Source organism: Clavelina lepadiformis, chromosome 2, assembly GCF_947623445.1.
Source record: "Clavelina lepadiformis chromosome 2, kaClaLepa1.1, whole genome shotgun sequence".
Lineage (NCBI taxonomy): Eukaryota > Metazoa > Chordata > Ascidiacea > Aplousobranchia > Clavelinidae > Clavelina > Clavelina lepadiformis.
Window position 1 is genome coordinate 14,090,621 of NC_135241.1, and position 24,072 is coordinate 14,114,692.

Here is a 24,072-nt window from a genome sequence, read left to right on the forward strand (position 1 = left end):
TACAGTGTGTTGTGAATATATCCAACTATGTTTTAACTACAAAGCCTAGTTGGCAAAGAAACGATTTTAAACATAATTATGATGCTTCACACTTGGACCATTTAAAGCAATAATAACTGTTACCTCAGTAATGACTAAAATACCCCGAGTTAACTCCACTATATTGCATGAATATACTGGATGTCAGCTCAATTAAATGGCATACAAAATGTCCGTATCAATCAAGAACAATTTCATGAAAAACTTTGATGAAAAAATATACTCCCAGTGGATTTGCATCACTAACAACTACAATTGTAACGTCACAAACCCTCATAACCAGCAATACAACATAGTATCTGCAAGAAATATCTTAGAAATTAAAGAACATACAAAAAATGATATGTAATCATTTAGTACATTGGTGTCAAACTCGAAGATTCCAAGGAGGACCCGCCAAGTATGTGTCCCACAGTTGCAGTAACAAAATGCTCATTATGACCAAACAAAAGCAGTCTCAAAGTGTCTTAGCTGCGCTTGAGAACAAGATTGAGCAATAAGTGCTTGTGGTATAAAACTATAATTCAGTAGCCAGCAAGTGAATGAGTTAACAAATACAGGAATACAACATAATACAGTGTAAGTAAGTATAATGTTTGAATTACTGTATATAACATGAGCTATTACAATAACGGTAGAAAAAAAAAGGCTAATGGCAACCACTCGTAAAACAGGGGAAGAAACATGCACAGGTGTGGCAACCAGAATTTCGTTGAAATTTTACGATTACTAAAATGACTAAGTGCAAATATAAAATATAAGGCTCAAATGGTGAAAAACAGAACTTTATTTTCTGCCAATGTTTCGTTAACCTTTTCGGATTAACTTCATCAGGGCAATGGGAATAAAATTTGAATTTTGTGAAAATACACAGAATAACAATTGCTAAGTTATTATTTTGCCAAATTACTTAGGAACAATTATGACACATTAATGTAAGTCATAATGATACTTACTTTGCTGATACCTGTACATGGAAATAGTTATATTACAGTACTGTAATAAAAAATATATATAAAACGACCAGTTAAAAGAAATAGCAATACAATACTTGATGGTGGTGGCTTCTAGTGGCAAAGCCTGCAACAATCCGTTGGAAAGTTTAAGAGGTTGCTTAGTTTGCATTGGGGTATTCAAATATTTGTTTTTCATAATAATTATACCCGTTTTTAAACTATTATTAATTGGTTTCGTGACATTTTCAAAATATACCAGGGGTTCCCTGATGTCAAAAGGGCTGAAGGACACTGATCAAATATATATTTAGTGAACATAAATGTTGATAAGCTGGATTACAGAGTAAGAACAACTTGGTTTACTTTCACAGTGCCTATTACTTCCGCAATGTATATATCAAAAAATATCTCATGCTGTTAAATTACAAAAAGTTAGTATACTGAAGTTTGGGGAAGAAACATTCCTGAGTTTTCTTTCCCTCATATTGGCACACTTGTAACTCTTACGGTAGTTGTTCACTCACACACCGATAATTTATAATAGTTGTAGCATTGACCGATACTTCTGAATATTAAATATGTTTTCTATTGTTTTGGTTGTAGCATTTGTTCTGGGTATAAATCATTTTTGTACTTCGGAAAAGGCTGGTAAGTGGAGAATTGTATGTGTTCAATTATAATGTTTCTCCGCCAACTAAGTTAAACCAGTTAAAAAATTAGGTGGATATTTTATACCTACACCTTAAACGTATGCACATTCCACATATGATACTGGTGTAAATACCGAGGGTAACAAAAACAGGCTTACAATTGTTTTAAAACAGTACATGACAAAAAATTAAAATCCTATGTCATAAAACAACTTTTAGAACATTGTACCATAAACACACTTTAGATCAGAGAAACAAAACTGTAGTCGTCGAAAGATTTTTGCACGGTTTCTGCCATCAAATTTAAATGGAACATCGTTTTCTTGATTACTGCCTGAGATGCAACAGGCGGATATTATAGTTTCCAAAATAACCTGGAGCAAACCCTCCTCAGCAATCAAATAACTGACCTACAAAATAAATATATCAATGAAAGTAAAAAATATTGTCTGATATAAATAGGCCAAATGACATAATCGGTAACATTTCACCAATTCCTATATGAATTTCTCAGTTATTTCATGGTTACTTCTTAAAAATCTGTCTTGTTACATTAATAAAAGTCCAATGTGTCTTTTCATCTGACTGGGCATTTCCCCTGAACTCGTGGCACATTGGCTCCACAAAAATAATATATTAGACTGTTCTCGAATTAAAATGATCCCAGAATTTAAAAACAGCATTTTAACTGTTATGGGACTGATAACCTAAACCACATTTAAAGATTCAATATAAGCAAATAAAATTTGTTTTCAAATACAAAGACTAAATTGATTGCATTACAAAATTTATTAAGTGCAATTACATCTGGCATTAGTATCTCTGCCAGGTCTAGAATAATAAATTAATAAGAAATATTCAATGTGCAATACAAAGACATACTAAAACTAGTTTGAAATCAAGCTGATTGCGAGACTGAAAACCTAACTTTCATTTCAGGATTGATTTGTATCTGGATAGGGAAGATTTTGGCCAAATGTTGATTTTGAAACAAACCAATATTAACATTCTAAGCAAAAAATAAATTTCAATTTTGACTGGCCCCTATTTATTTCACATGGGTTAACAAAAATGACCCTTTTGAACTTCTATGAAACAATTAATGAAGAGTAAATTTATGCAAGGTTTAACAAATATTAGATTTAAAATTACACGTTGTGGATGATGATGTTGTGAACAAAGAAGTATACTTAACAACAGATTTTGATCTAATGTAACCATTTTTAAAGACATGAAGAGACATTTTGAGACTTATGAACTAGTTACCAGCATTATACTATGCAAATGTGCTGCACAAGCTCAACTAGGGTAACATAATCAATCTGACAAATCAGTTAAAATCAGTGATTCAATCACAGATTCTATTTCTACAATCTATTTGACAAATCATGAAAGCAAAAAAAAGCCTTCATTATTATATATGCAAAGCTCATGCATACAATATGATAATGTACTCCATATCCACTAAGTTTTTCTGTTGCAGCTGAAGAGCTGCTAATAATACTTTTTCTGCTAACATATTTCCTTTCTTTTGCTAGCTTTATTACATTAATCATGTATGAAAATTTGAATGTTGTGATTTCTAGCTACATATTCAGCGGCACACCTTGTTTTAAACATTATATACATCCTTCAAAGGACTAGAGCTTCTACAACAAAGACAATAAGAGACAATCTTCTTCTACAATAAGAGCTTCTACAGTAAAATTTACCAGGATTTATGTACTGATAAAGTTTAATTTAAATGAAAAAATGTGTATAGCCTAGTTGTAACAACATCAGTTTTATGCCACATGGTTGACCTTCAAAGAAGGGTACTTTTTAAAATTTGGACATTTTTAAGTTGGAGTTACACAGTGCGGTGAAACGGATTGTTACATATAAAAACTTTAAAATATACTCTACGATGATTATACAATACAATACAATCATACAATAAACAAACGCATAGGAACAATATTGCAATGATACAAACTAACTATTTTGTAGCTAGAAAATTTTGAAAGACTGCATACCATATTTTACGGACCATAGGCGCAATTTAAATCCTTTTTTTTCCTCATAAATTGATCGTGCGCCTTATAAGCCGGTGCGCCTAATGTATGGATCAAGTAGTGCTTTATTGCCTACACTCAAAACCAGTACCGATACTATTATTATATAAATAAACCACCGTCTTACACAATAAACTACGGTAAAAGCAACTAGCAACTTGCTTACATTTATTACGTAACAAGGTGCGCGATGCGGTGCGTAAGGCGCAATTTAAATCCTTTTTTTTCCTCATAAATTGATCGTGCGCCTTATAAGCCGGTGCGCCTTATGTATGAACAAAAAACTAATCAAAGCAATTTATTGACAGTGCGCCTTATAATCGGGTGCGCTTTATGGTCCGTAAAATACGGTACATAATATACAAGGTCATACATAATGCTAAGTAATAAAACCTCAAAATTTACTCACAACAGTGGGAACAGTAAAAAGTTGAACTGACATGGAAGTGATAGAGTCAGAGTGATTATGGTCATCCATTAAAAAATCATCCATCAATTGCTTGTATAGTTTTACATATGTTGCAGCAAAAACTTTCTTGGAAGATAATTGCATTAATGTTGATGACATAATGAGTGTTTGACTAGATGATCGAGCAACTGAAAAACATTTATTAAAAAATTTTAACTCTAATGAGAATTTAAAAAATTTGCCAATCAAGAATATCTTCAAAGGACCACTATTTTAGCTCATTGAAAATGTTTCAATAATGAAAGCCAACTTGTACAGTGCTTTAAGTCTTTAACACAATGCTTCAGAAAACAATACAAATGCTGTTAAACTCGATTTTACAACAGCTTGAACAAAGATGAGTGTGAACGAAAGCTGACTATATTTGCTTTTCTTTAGAAGCAAGTGTACTTTTAAACATAACAAATCTATAAGCAGTATTTAAAACTTCTTTGGTTTCTTTTTTTCAACAATGACCATTGTGTTACTTAGCACTACTGTCAACATTGTGTTACTTAGCATGAAGTCTTCAAATTTATGTACCCTCTACGTAAGTTGCCCTTAACCAACTACAGTACATTTCTACCATCACCAAACAATCTAAACAAGTTGCACCATGTTGAATCATTACATAAGGTAACAGAATGTTTTCTGTGACCATTGTCTGGTTATGGAACGATCTACCAAAAGGATGTGAAGGATGCAGAAAACTTGAACTCCTTTAAAAAAAACACTGAAAACACACTTTTTTCACTTTGCTCACTACCTGTTTTCAATTTTGTAAACCTTGATTTTACTGCATAATTTTTTCATAATTACTTTTCATAATAACATAATTATCAAAACTGAAAAGCAATTTTCAATGCGGAAACATTTTTTATCAAACTTTTGCATTTTACAAGATTTCTAAAACAATTCCGAATACCAGTTGAAATTGGCACTAAAAAAAATAATTAATTAATACTGATCCACGATAGAATGTACATAAAAATACAAGAAAAAGATTACCTTTCCATAGCAAAATATCTGCCAACATTAATTTTCCAACAATCGTTTTTCTAACATCCTCTTCGTATTTGTCTGTCAATATGTCTGAAATCATGACACGGAAATCTTCTGCACAAATATAAATAAAGCTAATAATAGCCAGCAGTACTGAAACAATGAAGACCAAACCGTAACAATTTAATTCTCATCCAGGTGATACAAATGGTTAAAAATCATTGTTAAAAGCTACTGTATAATGCCGTAGGTAGAATATATGCATAACTTGGTATTTTTCTTAAAAAAGAAATCATGCCCAATATTATGAGATTACAGTTGAGCAAGTAGCTGGCAACAAAAGAACCTAATATAGAATTAAGTCAACTACGCCAACGCAAGGAAACTGAAGAGAAGATGTCTAGGCATGCAGATTTATATGAAATAAGACCTATTTAAGAGGACTGACCCAAAAGAAAATCACCAATGACCACCCAGTCTCATTACTAGGATGGAGATGAAAAGTGAACTGCTGGTTTACACCTTAGGCACACCTTAACGATCAGTCAACAAAATTGTCACCAGAACAGTTATCTTCAACACACTAAACGATACGAAAAAGTCCTATTAGATTAAGGGAACTAATCTCATAACTAGGATGGAATAAGCTTGATAAATTCCAAAGATGATGGGGGGGGGGCTAGATTTTTATAGTACAGGTTTCTCAATTCACAAGAACATAGTGGGTTTCTTTGCAGACTGATCTCTTTAGTCTGAAATTAAACGTTTACTTTTCAGGTAAATGTTACTACAAAAAAACCTTTCCAGTTGTGTGCATCAACGTCTATGATCATTGAGCAGAGTAGAACAAAAACTTTTGTGATAAATTGCAAAACCATATCCCAGAAGATAGCAGTTATTCTATGTCCATGGTATGCCACCATAGCCTAAACAATCTTTATGACTATGTTATGGCACTGACAAACAGGAAAAGCAAATGATCAGTTAGTGCAAAAGATTCAAGACCAAAGTGTTGTGGCCAAGTTTAAAGTAGCAAAAACAGCAAAGTCTTCAAAAGGTAGAGAACAATGTTGCATCAGGAAAAATCGTCTAAAAATTCAAACAGAGCAGTACCCTATAGTATGCTCTAAACAATAGTATGTGGGTTCTGCATCGGCTTTGTTTCTTAATTTTTTTCCCTTGATAACAGACAAATGTTCTCTGACAGAATATTGGTATCCTTAGTTTTTTAGTATACAATGATAGCATTCATGTCACTGACAAAAGCGTCACAATTCCTAAATACATGAAAAACATGGAAATCCTGCAAAGTCTGTTAAAAACATCACACTGCCAATAACAAAGATAGAAACAGTGTTAAAACTACTCTAATGATGATCTGCTCCCAACATTAAGCAAAAGAAGTTCTTAAGCTGAATTAAATCGTAATTGTAATTATGGGTTTATTGTTTACAATTACGTAAGCATATCATGTGATGGTAAAGTGTCACTAAATCTTAATCAATTGAATGTTTGTTACTACTTGTTACCTTGTCATTATTTGTGTCAATATTTAATTTAATTTAAAAATATTCCGGAATTTCAGTTATTGTGAAAAATTTTTGCTTTGGCTGGCTTAAAATACATGTGTCAAAAGGAAACGGATTTTTACATATTTTCTACACCAAAAGGGTGTGTAAATTTTTTTGGTAAATCTTTCTGACAAGACCTCATAACAAAAAATTTTTATAAATTTTCAAGTGTTATAATATCATCAATACTAAAATTATCATGGTAAGTAATTCTAACATACTTACAGTATGCGAACATATTTAATGTAAATACTTAACCTACCACATTCCTGACATATCATATTTAACCACTGCAGTAATGAAACTGAAAGTTCCTGGTGTGCTAACACATTCACATGAATCACTTTTGTTTTTAAAGGGAAGTTTTCTTGATTAATACGAACTGTCCGACTGCTTCTTGTAGTCTGAAACAAAATATATACATTAATTATTGGACGATTTCAATAAAAAATACTGATACATGAGTTAAAACTAGGTTTGTTTGCTAACTAGCTGAAATTTTTATGTTTATAAATTTTTGCTCAAACATAATCAATATTAACATTGTTGCAAGTATTGAGTAAGGATAAGAACTATAATAATAATAATAATAATAATAATAATAATATAAATAGCCTGTAAAAGGTGATAGATGAACATCATTCATAAGCACTTACTTCTATGAATTGTTTAGCCTCCAGGCATACAGCCTCACGTCCGGCTACAATTGGTGTTCTTCCCTGCAAAAAGGCCGTATTCAATTTATAGACCATTTATATTTTTCCTTCCCACAAAATAAGTATCAAATATATACATTTATTTACTAACTTTGACAATAATTAAAACGTCAGCCAATCAGCAAAACATTTCAGCAATAACAACACTTTTTATCTTATGTAATACCTCGTCTCATGGGCATGGGTGATAAATTATGGCAAAATATAATTTTTCATTGGAGTAAAATCTAAGTAATAGTGTTACGAGCTTTGTTCCTCACGTTTTGTGTAATTGCTTATCATCATGTTTTCGTTTGAAGCCTTTTTACAAATTAGCACATTTTGCGTGATTGCTCTTAACTATTTCAATCACATGATTTGGCACCTTTGTTAAATATAAAGGTTGTGCGCTTTTTGGAGGGGGTTTTGGTGTCTGGGTGTGAGCGATTAAATGTGGCTTTTCAAAGACCATCGGTTTGTTTTATTAGCGTGATAACGCTACACTGTATATACTGTAGTTATTCGCAGTTAAGGGTGTTGCAGTTCACCGTAAACGTGAAATTAAGCCTGACTACATGAACGAGAAAATAATCGTTACAATAGCATGAAATTTGACGAACAAACATTGATACCTACCATACAATATTATAAACATTGATACCTAACAGCAGAAAACAGTTTATTAGTCAAACGTTTCAGCCGATACTACAGCCATTTTGAATGTACTAGAGAAGAAACGGTAAGGCCAAGATTTACAATTGCTGCAGTAGTACAGAAAAAAATGACTGTAACTGGCACATACAAGGATGGTCTCAATTGTTGAAAAGAAATAAAAAAAGCAATTGGTGGTCTTAAAGGTTATAGATTTGGGGACTTTTTTTAATTTCTGATCTTGACAAAACGTTGATAAGACGTCTGGTTTAGTAAAGTCTATTGTGTGATTAGAATATTCATGAAGATTTTTAGCAACTTACGATTTGTCATGCGAGCTTTTTCCAGATTTGTGTTCTTCCATCGAAAAAGCTCAAATGACATGAACTCAAGCATTAACAAAACTTTAATTGAAAAAACATGTTAAAAACTTTAAACCATGTATATAGTGAAAAAAATATGTATTATAAACGAGGCAGTGTATTTTTTGAGTCGACTGCAATTTACACAATACATTCAAACATACTAATTTGACGACAAATCAAGTCAATACAAGTGGCAAACGCTATTTATTTTTTCTGCAAATGAGTTTTAATTAATTTATTGGGGTAAGTATTTACTTAAACTATCCGCATTAAAACTTGTTGGATTTTGCAAACATGCCAACCGTGATGTGGAAGCTTGTCTGGTATCGAGGAAGCTAGTAATTGGCCATAAACCAACAACATGACAAAATGTGGTTGAATCAGGAGGTAGGACTTCGCACAGTGAGCTTATTTGTATGGTGTAATTAAGTGAATTATAGGGCAACAAAAGTACATTAGAAACGAAGAATTTTCTTTGATTATTTATTTAAATTGGATTTGCTTTATTTCTTCCGGGCATGGAAAAAAATTAGTAACTTATTAGCATCAAATCTGTGCTGTTTTTACACACTGTGTATTTATAGTTTGCACAATGCACAAGTTACACCAACCATGAAGGATATTCGGTAACTTCAATAGTTACAAAAATATTCTATAATCTATAACACAAATATGCCATGACATACATCATGAAAACTCACCTCCCTATCAATTATTGTTGCAAAGTCAGAAGCAATTTTGACTGAACACGAAATAGCATGCTTAAGAACATCAATAACATAGTCAAATGTATGAGATTCATCATTATATACCACGGCCATGTATGTGTCTGAGGGCTGCCTGAAAAGATTTATAAGGTTAATACACTGAAATCTGGTAAATCTGAACCATTTTGCTAAAAAAAACATTTTGTTGAATAAAAAAAGTTTCTACAATTACAAAAAAACAAACTAAATAAAGTATGTAACAAACATGCTCATACAAAATGAGGACAAAACAGTAATTGCAACCACAACTTCGGAGCGTTTGCAAAACATAAGCACATTTTCAAAAAATTTTGCAAAATACCAAATGTTTGAAACAGTGAGTTTTGTCAATATCAGAATGAGCAAACTAAGAACCTTAATTCATAGCAGAATTTAGCAATGCCTTTACATATTTAAAGCTTTAGACCAGTAGCTCCGACCTGGAGTTCACGAGGAATACTTTAAATCTTCATAAATAGCCTACGTACTAAAAACTGAGGTGAAAGGTTTGCAGGTAAGAGTCCGCAAGTAGCAAAAGGTTGGGAACTACTGCTATAGACCAATACAATGGCACATAGCATTTATCGTTACTCAGCACTTTAGCTTTGCAATGAACAAAGTGTGCATGATGCCTTATATTCCCTAGAGTAATGTTTTTTTGTCTCTTTCTGAGCTCATTTTCTTTGTAAATCTTTAGCATTAATTTTTAGCATAAGTGGTAGATATGTAGAATTACAAGAAAATTAATACGAAGGTCTAATTAATGCATTCGAAGATGCCAACACCTAATCAATCTGGCAATGATTTTAAAAAATAAGCTTAATTTTAAGAGTTTATTGTCTAAGTCAATAGGGTTCAAAGCATCATGGAATGGGATCATAAGAAGTTTGACGTTGTGCAATATCCACTAGACAAACATAGCTTCATAAACTTTTCTTTCAAGTTTTGTAATGTATTGCCTGAAGTATATCCTTAAGTAAAAACTTGGCAAGTTACAAGTATAAGTCAGACTTCTTATGTGGAAAATTAGTCACTCCAAATTAGGCTATTAACGCATATTACAACATCTGTTGTTGACGACTGACCACACTCGACTTCACAAAATAAGATCGTTTTTATGTTACTGCCTATAGATTCAGCTTTGAACAAAATAATATACACCAGTGGTTTGAAACAAAAATACGTGGTAATAAGTGTGAAAATAGCAAGCACCAAGACTATTTCTGGTAATGTTTCAACGTGAGTTCCTAATACGCTCGCCAAGGACTTAAATGAGAAAAACAACCTCAAAAAGAATAGCGGAGAAAACAAACCACCATTTATACGCACGTAGCGTTCCACATGAAATTAGATTAGCGCCTGTGATCACAGCACATTTGTTATTGTTTTCACAGAAAATGATGGGTCCACTAATCAAGTTAAACACTTGTTGTTAAAATCAATTTAAAAAAAAGTTATTTTAATGTATGTATATTTTGGCAATTAACTCTATGATTAATCAATTTGTCTATTAAACAATTTTCAGGCAAAACCAACCTTGTATAACGGTTTTAACTGGTTTTGAGCACCTGCTTTGTTTTAAACATATCGATAATTTTACCAGTTACAACTTAGAAATCTACCACATGTCAAGCTTTTGTATTGTCCAGAAAGAAAAACAAAGGAAGAGAAAAAAGCTGTGATGTATAAGAACAGATAGCCTAGCTATTGTACAGACAACCAAATTTTATCATGCAAGAAAAGATTAACTTCATTCCCGTCGATGGTTTGTTTAAAAACAAAGCAATTGTCGTAAAACCTCCAGGTTATGCATACAAACAAAAGACATGGTATAAGTTGGACATCAGGTAAACTCTGCTTAGTGATGTGCGCCTTAATTTCCTTAAAAGTGGAATATAGAAAGACATCCTGCCCTGTTCGCTTTATTTGTAAGCATTACTTCTGTTTTGACAAAGAATGCCTTTCACTCCTAAAATTAAGGGTGTGGTACACCTCCGCCTCCACCTCCCTATTTTCGGCGCCAGTGAATGCACGTGATAAAAAATCTGTCGCGCTTTACATGAGTGGGTCAAGTCCATCAATAAAACCTAAAGATTAAATATACAGAAAGAATATTTCATTAACTGTATTCATCGTTATACAGTAGAATCGAACGAAAGTAATCAAACTGTAGAATTATGCACAGCCAAATTAAACAACTAGCTCAATTTAAAATGTAGAAAATTCTGCCAGAACCGACAAAAATGTGACAAATTAGGCAAACTTCCAAATAAGTTATTGATGTGTTCAACTGAATTTAAACAAATAAACATGGAGACAGGTAATTTGGTTTTATTGTACCAAATTGTTGCAATAATGACAAGTGCAAAAATCTTCATGTAATATTGAACACTAACATATTTTGGACTTGACACTAGTCCTTCCTCAGAGCATAAGATTACTTAATGTACAACATGCAATATATAAATGACAAAGTGTGACCAACTTGAAAACGCTTCATCCACAAGGATCATGATAAGCAATGAATGGTAACAAACAAATAAATAAATGAATCAAGCCAAGATTTTTAAAAACGATGGTCCAATTTTACACATTGCTTAATGAGTAAGGCCTTATGAGTTTTTACTTTCGTAATCATTGCGGCAATGTTTCAAGATTTTAATTTTTTTGTTTTACACTTATCCAATTGACTCGTGAGGTCTTCTATAGTTGATTTTACGTAAGTTTTGTTAAGTTGTGTGTGTTCCCTGACCCTTGTGAGAAAATGGCGAGTGCTGTTACCAATAAGGACAAGTAAATTGATAGTCCAAGTTAGAGAGTAGATAAAGCAATGGGCCCACAAGGTTTGTTGTAGAGGTAATTAGAATTTTTGAAGGAAGTATAAATACATAGTGTTTCTAACTTGAATATGTTGCGGATTAAGTTGTGTATATTTTATTTTTAAACAGAATGGATGAGTTCATAGGGAATTTTTCAGGTAGATGGATGAAAAAAAAACATTAATTACACAACTTACAGCAGTAATAACTCTTCAGCTTGTGATTATAACAAAAGTCTTGGTCCCATGGCACCCAAATTTCAGCTTTGGCACCCAAAATCCAGCTGTATAGATACCCACTAGACATCCAGTTTTTGTAGTCATATCAAAAACCAGTCCCTTCATTTAATGCTTGAATGTGCAGTGCCAAACAATGTGAATGTGTAAATATGTAGTGCAAAACAATGGCATGTGAGTGTGGCCACAGTCTGGAAATGATCATGGTTAATTGCTTACTGTGTGGGTTGCACACAGCTGGTAACGCATATTGTGAGGTCTTTACAAGAAATGGTGGCCCTTAAGGAGCTGATAATTGCTCTGGAGGGATAATAAAAGATAAGAAAAAGAATCTTTGTTTTTCCTAGAAGTAGTAATCCTGTTAGTAGTAAAGAGCAAGTCCTTACCATTTTTTTTCATGCATGATTTAAGCTTTCTAGGCTTTTCTCATCCATTAACGCATAATATTATTAACTGGAATATTGTTTTATCAATTTTGTTGTGTCAGTGTATTGCAAATCGATGAAAAAATGTTATCACCTTCACAACAGAAACAACAAGTAGGAAATTAGAACCAAAGATGCCCAAATACAAGAACTTAAATTTTTTAAAGCTACGATATAAACAAGATTATGCAGCATGTATGCATTACGAGTTTTGTTGTCACACAAAGTGTTGATTGTTATCAATCGCATTTTTGCGCATTGTTGGTAGTGTAACAGTTGTACAAAGTTGGGCATCCAACGTTTTTTTCAGAGGCATTCAGTTTTTAGGAGCTTTGATGCCAGGACGTATACCCACATAGAAAATAAAAAAATCCCTACATTTCAACTATAGAAAAATGTTGATAAAGTTCTCTATTATCTCATCAAAACTTACTGGGGCTGTAGATAAATCGGAAGTTGATTGGTTTCTTTGTGGTCAGATGTAAGACAATCAGAAATATACTGAAGTAAAAACTTAAACAATACATGAGCTCGCTTTCGCAGTGCTTCATCCAGTTCCACAGCACCACTGACCTTAAAAATAATAGTTATTTAAAAATAAAAACAAATAAATAATACCTAGAAGCATATTATCAAAAATCAGCTTGCAATTAAGTTCAATTAAAATCACACCTCAAATAAAAATACAGTTTCAAAGTTAAGTGTGCAAAACTAAGCTTGTAATGCATTGTTCTTCCAAATGAATAATACCCTTACAGCTTGCAACTCCCCAGCCACTTCGTGAAGGTTACAAAAAGGATGTTTCTTCCAGGCTTCTACATCTCCACAGTCACAACACCCTCCACCTGCAGATGAGTGCAGCTGAAATACAAAATGGAGTATGTATTAACCTTTAAACCAACAGTCCCAAAATGGAAACGGAAGTTCAATGACACAAAAACTTTTAATGATGCCTATGTGTGTGTGGCGCTTTATGTCTTGGGGTAGCCCTTGTTTTCATGAATTCTGGGAAAGTCACCCAAGCTTGAAGACATGTTAAGACTATATGTAACTCTTCAATCATTTATGCTACTTGTAGTGTTCTGCGCAGCGACTGCTTGTTGTTGCATATTACTTTTAAATATATTATTTGCCCATTTTATCAGATTGGTCAATAACAGTTTTAAAAACCTGAGAAAATGTAGAACGTCAAGCTTGTCTTTTATATAAGATTCTACAGGAAATATTCTTTACACTCTATAAAAATGTTGGTGTTTTCTGAAAAAAATCGCTGTTCAAAAATTTAAGTAGAAGTGTTCAAAGATGCATTTTTAAATTATAAAATATGACTTTGTTTTAACAAACTTCAATGTACTTTTGAATAAAATGTATTGTTTTTCACAAACAAGAGTTTTTAGCAAGAACAGATCACAATGGTTATCTCTACTCTAAAAAAATATTGATTAAATGCTCCTTTTGTCGCTCACAACAGTTTTATTGCAATGTTTCCAAAATGGAAAAGTTAATAGAAAATGTAAAATATCAGTAATTTCCAAAAAAGGGCTAGAGTCATTATCTTACAAAATTATGCAAAATGATGCATGGATATAAACAAACAGAGTGCACAATATTTACGGCTATAAAATGTTTTGATCATTTTACTGAACATGCAAAACAATATGATTGAAAATCCTTAATCAATTTTGCAGTTTTGCACGAATAGACTTAGTAGAATAACTTCAGAATTAATAAAAAAATATATCGGTTTTAAAAGTCCAAATCTTCGCTCCAATTATAATGAAATGACCTTTTAATAGGGTGATAATGGAATGTATTAAACAGTCTTATTTTATTCAGCCAGAAATGTGGGTAGAAGTAAAAATTTCCACCCTCTGTTAAAACCTCAGTTGCTTGATGATGAAGGCAAGCCACAGCATTATTAATGCTGACAACTTCTAAGATTGCACTTTGAATCATATATGAATAACACTACTTTTTGTGAAAAGCATTATGATGAAGTAAAACTCTTACCTTGTGCTTGTGATTTATATGAGCACTCTGACGAAAGCACTTCTGGCAAAATACACAAGTTGAATCTGCTGCACATTCCCTGAAAGCAACATAAATATATGTACAAATAAGTAAAGTCTAGTATGGCAGCAAATACCCAAGTATGCATACAATAGAGCCCCAGCAAGCCGACAGCAAGCTGCCAAAAAGGTTGTTAGCGATTTGACTGTAGGATTCAGCCCGAAACTGGCCAACTTTTTATCTTGCCAAAGCCAAGTAAATTGGCCGCAAGTGTGGCAAAAGTTATAAAATGCAATTAATTATGTAGTTAGGTAATTATGGCATAAAACCCATCTTGAAACATATTATCAAACATACTTAAACATGAAATAAATGGTGTATCCTATAAGCCCAAACACCAAAAGGTTACAGTTAAATCAAGTTAAATTTAGATTAGAAGTTAAAACCAGCAACCATAAAAACAGCTTAGAACAAATATTTCTTGCTGGTGAAATGGTGATGGGATAGTCAAAGAGGATTGCACCACATTTCTTCGGGGTTGCTAGCGATTACAAAGTCCTTTAGCATCATTATTATGTTACGTGCGCCATTGCAAATTATTGAGTAAATATAAATTGAAAACAATATGCATGTGGTGAATATGCAGAGGTTACCAGTAGTAGTAGTAATCCAGATGAGCTGTAGTTGTGATTGAGTTTCATTGATCTTGTAACGCAGAACAATGGTAGAATTGTGCAGTTACAATTAGAAGAAATCAAGAGTGTGTGAGTTTTTCGGAATAAGTAGTAGCGAGACAAGTGTTGCTATTTGCAACATCTGTGACAGTACCTTTAGCAGAGGAAAATCTGATAATCTAAGGTCGTTTACGACGTCCTCTATGCTAAAACATGTATTGGTACGACATGAAATCAACATCAGGCATGGACAGAGCAAAAGAAATGCAGCAACTTTTGAGCACTCAAAACAGCCTACGTTGTTCGAAGCAACGAAGAAGAGGGATTGCTACAATCTCTTGCATCCAGTATAAAATTTAAAAAAACGTCACGGAAATGATTGTGCTGGACTACCAGCCACTATCAATCATGGAAACATAATGTTTCGGCGCTTGATGAAGGATCATTCAACAAGGTATATCTTGCTATCACTCAGACATAATACTAATTTGGTTTTACGTGACATGCAGGAAAAAGTTAAATTGTAAATTAAGAAAAAGTTTATGCGCACACAGCTGTTAACGTATCGCATAGCCAATTTGCGAAGCTATTTTGTGCAATTAACCGGTTTTGTTGTAAACAGTAGCCTAGGCGTTATCAGAACTTCATGTTACACATTAGCTTGAAAACAGACTCCAAAACACATTACTGCTCATGCAATCATCTTTTACTACTCATAACACACTTAATCAATGTATACTGCATGGTTTGTGATAATAAGGCATTGTTGTGTATGGTAATCAGTGAACAACGTTCGTAAGAATGAACGAGCTCAGCCTTTTGTTGGTATGGTGTTGTTAGGCAAAATGAGAAACATACGAATGCGTGTTTTGGGTAATAGAAAAAAGAAATTCTTTATCGATGAAATTAATATCACACATGTCTTCCAGATGTCCATACATCCACTAAGCAACATACACGGCAAGTTAGTTGCAATACAAAAAGGTATTGTGACCTAATAACCTATGTGGTTCGTAGTTGTAGCCTTGTAATCTATCGATCATCAAATGAAACTTTGGAGTCCTGTGCTATATAGTCACACTAAAAGAACCTTTTTCATGTGGTTTTATATTGTTGTTTAATACATTGACTTCAAATTGTGTACACTTTTGCGTCATGAATTGAATCACTGCGAGTTACCCAGTTTTCTGGTGACGCTTTTGTGTGCTGGCAAGGATGATAATGTGAACAATCGTAACTCATTACGGTAATAATGTGTTCTCATGAACCTGCTTAGTATGGATAAGAATAACTCAGAACAAGGCAAAGCTTCTTCAAGAAAAATATGCGATAAATCAATTTATGAGTTTAACTGGTATGCAATTAACAGATTTTGACTGTATTTCATACAGTCACTAGAGAAATTAGCGCAGAAACTGCAACTTTGTCCTGTGTGTTACCTTTGACTTATACACTATCTTGTAAATGTGAAGAATTTCAGTGACAACTGGCTTGTGGGAAAATTTATGGTATTGGAAGATTTTTGTCAGAAATTCAAAAACATTGCAATTGCCTGGACAAAAAACAACACAAAAGAAAGGAACTGGTTGATTGGTTGGTTTTAAGTTGTTGCTACTTACAGACGTGATTCCACTCCACTGATAAATGCAGTAACGACACTGAAAGACATGACTATAAAACACATCATAATTACAGCACCGCGTTGCGTTTAAAGGTGATTGTCAATAAATATAAATATAGATTAGTTAGGCAGTGGAGCCATCTCACAGCAAGAATTTTTCAAAAAGCATAACTTGATCTATATAAAAATGTTTTTGTTTTAACATTTTGCTCAAAAAAAATCAGCAAACAACTGTACCAGTTATGACAATAACCTTATGCGATAACCCGATTTAGTTCTATATGCAGTATGCGACTAACTAACCGATGTGTTTACTTAATCTTAGATACGATTTGGTTCAAGACTTCAAATTTCTGAGCATTAAAAAAATGGTGTGTTTAAGTAGTACGGGAATTATCAATTTCGTCTGTAGTAAAGTATTATGTGTATAATTAAATAAAAGTCAATAAAAAAATACCATATCGCAATGCAATCGCATATGTTGCAAATACAAATCATGCAATGAATGAACATTGAACTTCTTCAAAAACATTTGCAGTATATATAGAATTATCTAGATCAGGGATGTCCAACCTGCGGCCCGCCTGAGATTTTTGTGCGGCCCGCTAGTCATTTTCACTCCAAAAGTATGTACTTCATGTACCCATTTTTCTTGAAATTTAATAGGTTCTGCGGCCCATTCAATTATTTCAAGTGACAATGCGGCCCACTATAATAAAAGGTTGGACATCCCTGATCTAGATCCTTTCTCCATGACAAAATGGTTATAAAATCTCACAATTTTTACCTGCATGTGTAAGTTGCTTCTCCTGGTTTAAAAATATGTCCACATATACCAGGCCTGTTATTTTTCTGCAACTTTTTTAATGCAACCTGTTGATCTTCTTCAAACAACCACCTGAGAAAACAAAATTAAATTAATTAACAAAATTGAAAATAACTACTAGTTGGCCAACCAATTTCAATATGGATTGAAATATTAACGCAGATGTTGTAGAGGTCATAAATCTTCCCTGCCAGGTCCCGCTTCAATATGCAGATGGATCATGGACATAGCAGTTGCAAATAGTTGCCATCCAAACCATATGTTATATGCACTAAGTTTTATGTTACACACAACACTTCATAAGTTCTATCAAATATTATTGTCTTGTATAACTACCTGATGGTTCAAAATTTGAAAAAGCGCTTAAGGTTTAAATGATTCATTGAAATATAGTAGCATTATAACATATTAATTATATTAACAAAAATTTATAGTTCAGACTAAAGTTGTGATTTTAGTAGAAAAATGTAAACAGATCCTAAGTGTTTTGCAGCAGCTGTAATTAAAATTTCTGTCTGTAACAAATTTTTTTCAGTTTAACAATATATAAACATTAAACATTATAAAAAAAATGCATACAAATATGTATCTCTCATTCAGACTTGCAATTTAGTGAAGATATCTTGAGTAGGGATGGGCAGATACAAACCCAAACCCGAATATCGCCTAATAATAAAATAAAATATTAACAAAACGAATAAAAAATACTAACCAGGGCGAATCCGAATACAGTATTACTTATAAATTTATCAACTTGGATTAACGATGATGATGTATTTTTCTGGCTAAGCTAAGCAAGAGTCAGCATTTCTCACTGAAGGTCATTTACGTATAAGATTTTGCTTTTCAAATCAACATTTGATCATTAATTTTTAGCAATTTCGTCATTTTACAAGTGAGATTTCACAATTTTTTGATGAGATACTATCATTCGGTGCTGATATGAATAGATTTAAGATTCATTCGTATCGACCTTTATGATATAATTGGATTTGCACTAACCCAAATAATCGTCCTCGTGGCATATCCCTGATCTTGAATCATCTTTCTTTACAATATAGTGAATGACATAGTAATACAGAATACAATAGCATCTCAAAAGTTTATTATAAACGCAAGCTTTCTTCAGGTATAAATGTAAGACTATACATTTCTTTAACTTATTGTTTGAAACAATTCTGAGTTATGATTGGTCATACCTTGTTTTAAACATAAAAAAAATGCATGAAGTTTTTTTTTTCATTCAATAAACCCATTTTCATTTGCTCTATGATGATACCAGAAAAGTGCCTAACATTGTTCTTAGCGAGACACAAGACTATTTTTAACTAAATAAAAGATTGAGCATTACTGTAATGTGATACAACAATACGGATAGTAATCTCCAAAAACAACTGGAGCAACAATGAGGAAGCCTATTGCTTTGCTCATGACAATGTGGAATGTTACACGGAATCATATTACCAATTATGAAACTTTACAATGGGTCTGATGGAATACTTGCAAATATTACAAGAATATGACCAGGAATGCGTTATTACATGTAATGGGAAATTTCTACAGAAAAGTGTTTAATATCATCAGCCAAGTAATTGGCAGACAACCAGGCTTTCTATCAGGGATGAAGTTGTTACTTAATCATAACAAACTAGGCTGGCGAAGAAGAAAAATAAAGACGTTTGACATACCCAAATGATTGCATGATGTCAATCATGTCATATACTGTTTGTTAGGATTAAGTGTATACTGATACTCAAAACAACGTCACAAAGACAAGCCATATGAGTAAAACATATTGGCGTGTTCAACAGATGCGGAAACTTAACCCACTGCAAATGGATACAAACCGATTCGAGTTTGTCACATACAAAAACAAGATATTTGCTGGTTTTCTCCAAACCATTGGAATGCCAAAGCTCAAACTCATTCGTTTGCCCTTAGTCCATTGTCTCAGATTTTTGACGCATCCCCTGCACACCTTGTGAGGTGTCCAGGACTTGTCTTGATCACCTAATTTAATGCCGAAGTAAGCTAAGTAAGCTTTTTAAACAAAATCTGTGATGTTTTGTCTTTGCTTTGGAACATTAAAGCATGCACAAATATAGCAGAAAACATCTGGGTGTAGCTTACACCTTCTTCGTCCAGCAGAAGTACTAGACATTGGCAATAAGTTGTATAAATAACTAAAGAGATGAGTAACACAGGTTTGCAGAATACTTTATAAAACGTATCTAGAAATACGAAATAACTTAAAAGATTCACCTATATGTAAGCTACTTAAAATAATTAGGCATGATCTATTTATCTACTTTATCTATTTGATCTCAATCGATCCATTTGACCTCCCCTACCCATGGTAGCTATGCAATGTATAAAATTAGCTGGTCAAAGATCGTTCGATTGCAGCTGAACACAAGGTGATAGACAAAAACTCGCTGCATTTTTGGAAACAGCGCCCAATAATTACCTTAAAACATCGTTTACGTCTACTATATTTCCGCAAAATTGATGTAGACTGGTGCAAAGTTGTATGCTATATGGCAGGGGTGGCCAGACCTGCTTCATGCTCGAGCCGCATATAACATAATCCAGTTTTAAAAGAGCTACAACACAGACACAATAAAAAACACGAATTTATTCACTCACAAAGAAGTGTAGCTATTGATTAACATTAGTGCTGGGTGGTGATACTATGAGTCTCCAACTGGGTTTCACCAACTCTTTTTGCAATTATTATTATAACCGTAACCAAGACTTAAAACTTGGTCAGCCCTGACGTACAGCTTCAATCTGACAGTTTCCTTAACTACAGTGTACAAGTTAGTACACTTCTGTACAATAATGTACTTTTTGGAGTGTGATTTGATTATTACTAACAATCAGTCCATTGTTAATACCTGTGATAGAACGCATTGTTTCATAATCTGATCAAACAACTCGTCTTGACCGGGAAAATTGCATGTCTAATTCAACAATACTAATTCATTAAAGAGCCGCAATGAAAGGCTCAAAGAGCCGCATGCGGCTCGAGAGCCGCAGTTTGGCCTCCCCTGCTATATGGTAAATATTTTCTCTTACCATTAAAACATTGAAATGCATTTTGTGAAAAATATTGACGTGATAGAAAACTTTTGAGGCTATTTTTGGAATCAGCAGTCCAAAATTAACCAGAATAAGTCATCTTTTTGTAATCAGCATAAAAAAATTTTTGTTTTGTAGATTAGTGATATAATTACACCTTGTAGTAAAAACTGAACTATCTTTATGTGCAAACCATTTTCCTTGAACCATCTTAATTTTCCTGTAAGTACGAGATTTATCTTTCTCCAGCAGAGAAAGCAAGTAGGTACTAGAAATCCGAATGAGGCTTACAAAAATGGCAACAACAAAAATTAGTAACAAACAAGTAACTTACTGTATATGCCAGTGTATCGGTCCACTTTTGAACATGTCCAAATCATTTCAGAAATTTGACCCAAGTGAAAACAAGGTTGCGAACTACTGTTCTAGACATTATAAGCCCAAGCAAAAAATGTAGCATGAAACTAAAAGATCACTTACCATGCAATTTTATCCAAAATTCGAGTTTTAACTGCAACATCTTTAAATAAACCAACACTCCACAAGTTTTCACTTTTTATAATGCCGGGTACATTGTCCTTGATGAAGTCCAATACAACAGCGAGAAATTCATCTTCGTCAAATGGCTTGGATACAAACATAGCCTATCAGCACATATAAATTGGTTATTTCACTATGTTAAATTTAAACTTTGCATGTAGCCTATAATCCAATCTGTGAACACAAAAACACGAATAGATGTTTGGTCTCTTATACTTCTGCACTCAAACTTGAAGGCCTGTGGATGGGAAGAAGTTGAGATTTATGAGGTAATAGCCTACGGCGAAATGTCTATTCGATAGACCTCAGTGACTTTCAGTATTCCAAAAAGGACATTAAGTGATCGGATCTCAGGTAAGTTATCAGTCAATAGCTTACAGTAGCTTATGTAAAGATAACAATCCAAGTAGGCTACTTTACGTGTGCAATCTCAAACACGAATAATTTGGAAAATACGTTTTATTTTTCAAAAAGTCATATACAATTGTCCACTAAACTTCCATTAAAATTCTTTTAGGAAAATGACCTCCAGGTATGCCTAAACAGGGGCAAATGACTAAGCTTAATGCGGAAGAAGAATTAATTGTATTTTTAAATAATATGGCCGCCAGAGGTCTTGGTCTATCAAAGAGACAGGTGCAGTTTTATTGTTATGACGTTTATCGTCAATATTACAAAATACATTCATGCTACAAGTAAAAACAAACAGTTAATGTATAATGCAAGTTTAAGAAATGCTAATAAAATCACATTTATGCTTTTAAGTTTTACAAGCTGTAAAAGGCTTGTTGGATCTCAGTGGTCGAACTGTAGATTGTTTTACAGACAATCTACCTAGTGATTCCTGGTGGGAAGGATTTCTCAGTCAACATCGTGCACTTAAATTAAAATCAACAAAGAAGCTGGAAATGGCTAGAGCATTATCGTGTTCCGAAGCAAAGGTAAAATATTGGTTTTCCCAATACAAAGCAATGCTGGAAGAATAATACGTCTAATCTCCAGACATGATTTTTAATTGTGACGAATCTGCATTCCCACTCCATACAAATTCCTCTAAAGTGTTGGTGGACAAACAATACCAAAACTGCTATCACTTAAAAAGTAATAACAAAACGCAAATCTCGGTCTTAATTGCAATAAATGCCGCCGGTACAGTGCTCCCACCTATTGTATTGTTTCCTGGAAAATCCGTTTATCCCAGAGTAGCCATTGATTTGCCTAAAGGATCTGCTATTTTTGCCACCGACAGTGGTTGGATGACAAAAGAGGCTTTTTATTACTGGCTCGAGAGTGTTTTTATTTCATCTTTACCCTCTGCAGCGGAAAGAGGCTCGGTCGTTTTGCTTTTAGACGACCATTCGTCTCATAAATATTATAAATCCAGTTCGCTTTGTAGGGAACAAAAAGTTGTGCTATTTGCCCTTCCACCTCATATGTCACATGTCATGCAACCGTTGGATAAATGCTTCTTTGGCCCTTTTAAATCTAATTGGAAGATTGCATGCAATGAATTTATTCATGTTAACCACACACCGATTGACAAGTTTACGTTTGGCAGAGTTTTTAAGCAAGCTTACGATAAAACCAGTGCATCCGAATTGGCCATAAAATGTTGTAATGTCTGCGTCTTGTGGCCAGTTGATGAAAATGCTGTTAATTATGCAAAAATGCAACCAGCTGCAATATTTGCCGCTTCCGTTAATTCAACTGGCACTTTGTCAAGTACGAATGATCCTTGTGACTTAAGTTTGCCCAATGTTGATGTCTCATTTCCATCGACGTCCATTGATGTGGGTAATCATTTCTTCTCCAGTTTCCTCCAATCTCAACAGCTGGATGATCTTGATTTGTTTCTCAACGATAATAATCAATCACTTCCAATCGAATCATTTTCCAATGAAATCATTTTTTCTCAGTCTCCACCAACATCAATCAACAAAATCATCTCCGCCACTGACACCTTTATTGACACGAGTTCCAACCCTGTTTCCACGATAGCTGGCTCATCTCAATCGGCTATTTGCTCCCCGGTATCACAGGCTTTCTCCTGTGAGGCTGTGAGATCAAATTTGAAGAAAAATGTGAAGAAGGTGATGAGGTTGATCAAGTTTGGCTTTGTGTGAAGAAAGAAACAATAAAAGACGAGAAAAAAAGGAGAAATAATATAAGAGAGTACTGCCAGGAACAAACATCTTCAAAATGGCTCGTAGGGAGCTGTTTAAAGCTGTTGCGTTAAAAAAATTTCAAAGTCAACTAACAAAACGCAAAAAAAGAAACTCCCTGTTAATTTATCGTCGGATGAAGCTTTAGAACAGTTGGAACAGATAGTTCAAAATAAAGGTAAAGTCCAAGAAAAGAAAAAGCAAGAAAAAGACAAAAAAGCATCTGCAAACTTAGTAAAGAGAAAAAGAAATCTTACAAACTACAAAAACAGCCAGATAAAAATACTTGCCGGACATGTTTGCCAAAGTGGAAAGGAGGTCCGGCTGAACCGTCATGGGTAGCCTGTGATGGCTGTAACTTCTGGTACCATATCAAATGCACCAATCTCGAGGTGAATGAAATTGAAAACGTGCAGTGGTATTGTGATATGTGTGTGTGAAATGGTGCTGATACTGTAGCGGCTGTTGGGTGTTTTGTTTGTTTGTCGCTGGCTGGCGCCC

General features: G+C 33.6%; 1 protein-coding gene across 3 annotated transcripts in view; it reads right to left on the bottom strand.

Annotated features, from left to right (window-relative positions):
• The window catches only part of LOC143447015 (E3 ubiquitin-protein ligase UBR2-like), a 53,595-nt gene extending 29,643 nt beyond the window's left edge, over window positions 1–23,952 (bottom strand). The window contains exons 1-12 of one of the 3 annotated variants that reach the window (XM_076946918.1): window positions 23,862–23,952; window positions 21,350–21,513; window positions 17,750–17,860; window positions 14,668–14,746; window positions 13,414–13,518; window positions 13,091–13,230; window positions 9,133–9,271; window positions 7,377–7,439; window positions 6,983–7,124; window positions 5,156–5,263; window positions 4,109–4,296; window positions 1,886–2,055 (exon numbers count right to left, since the gene is read on the bottom strand). In XM_076946918.1, the coding sequence (XP_076803033.1) occupies window positions 1,886–2,055; window positions 4,109–4,296; window positions 5,156–5,263; window positions 6,983–7,124; window positions 7,377–7,439; window positions 9,133–9,271; window positions 13,091–13,230; window positions 13,414–13,518; window positions 14,668–14,746; window positions 17,750–17,860; window positions 21,350–21,510 (1,406 nt within the window). In that variant the 5' untranslated portion in view covers window positions 21,511–21,513; window positions 23,862–23,952. The other 2 variants (XM_076946919.1, XR_013114008.1) reach the window with 2 other exon arrangements.
• Between the last annotated feature and the right edge of the window lie 120 nt (window positions 23,953–24,072).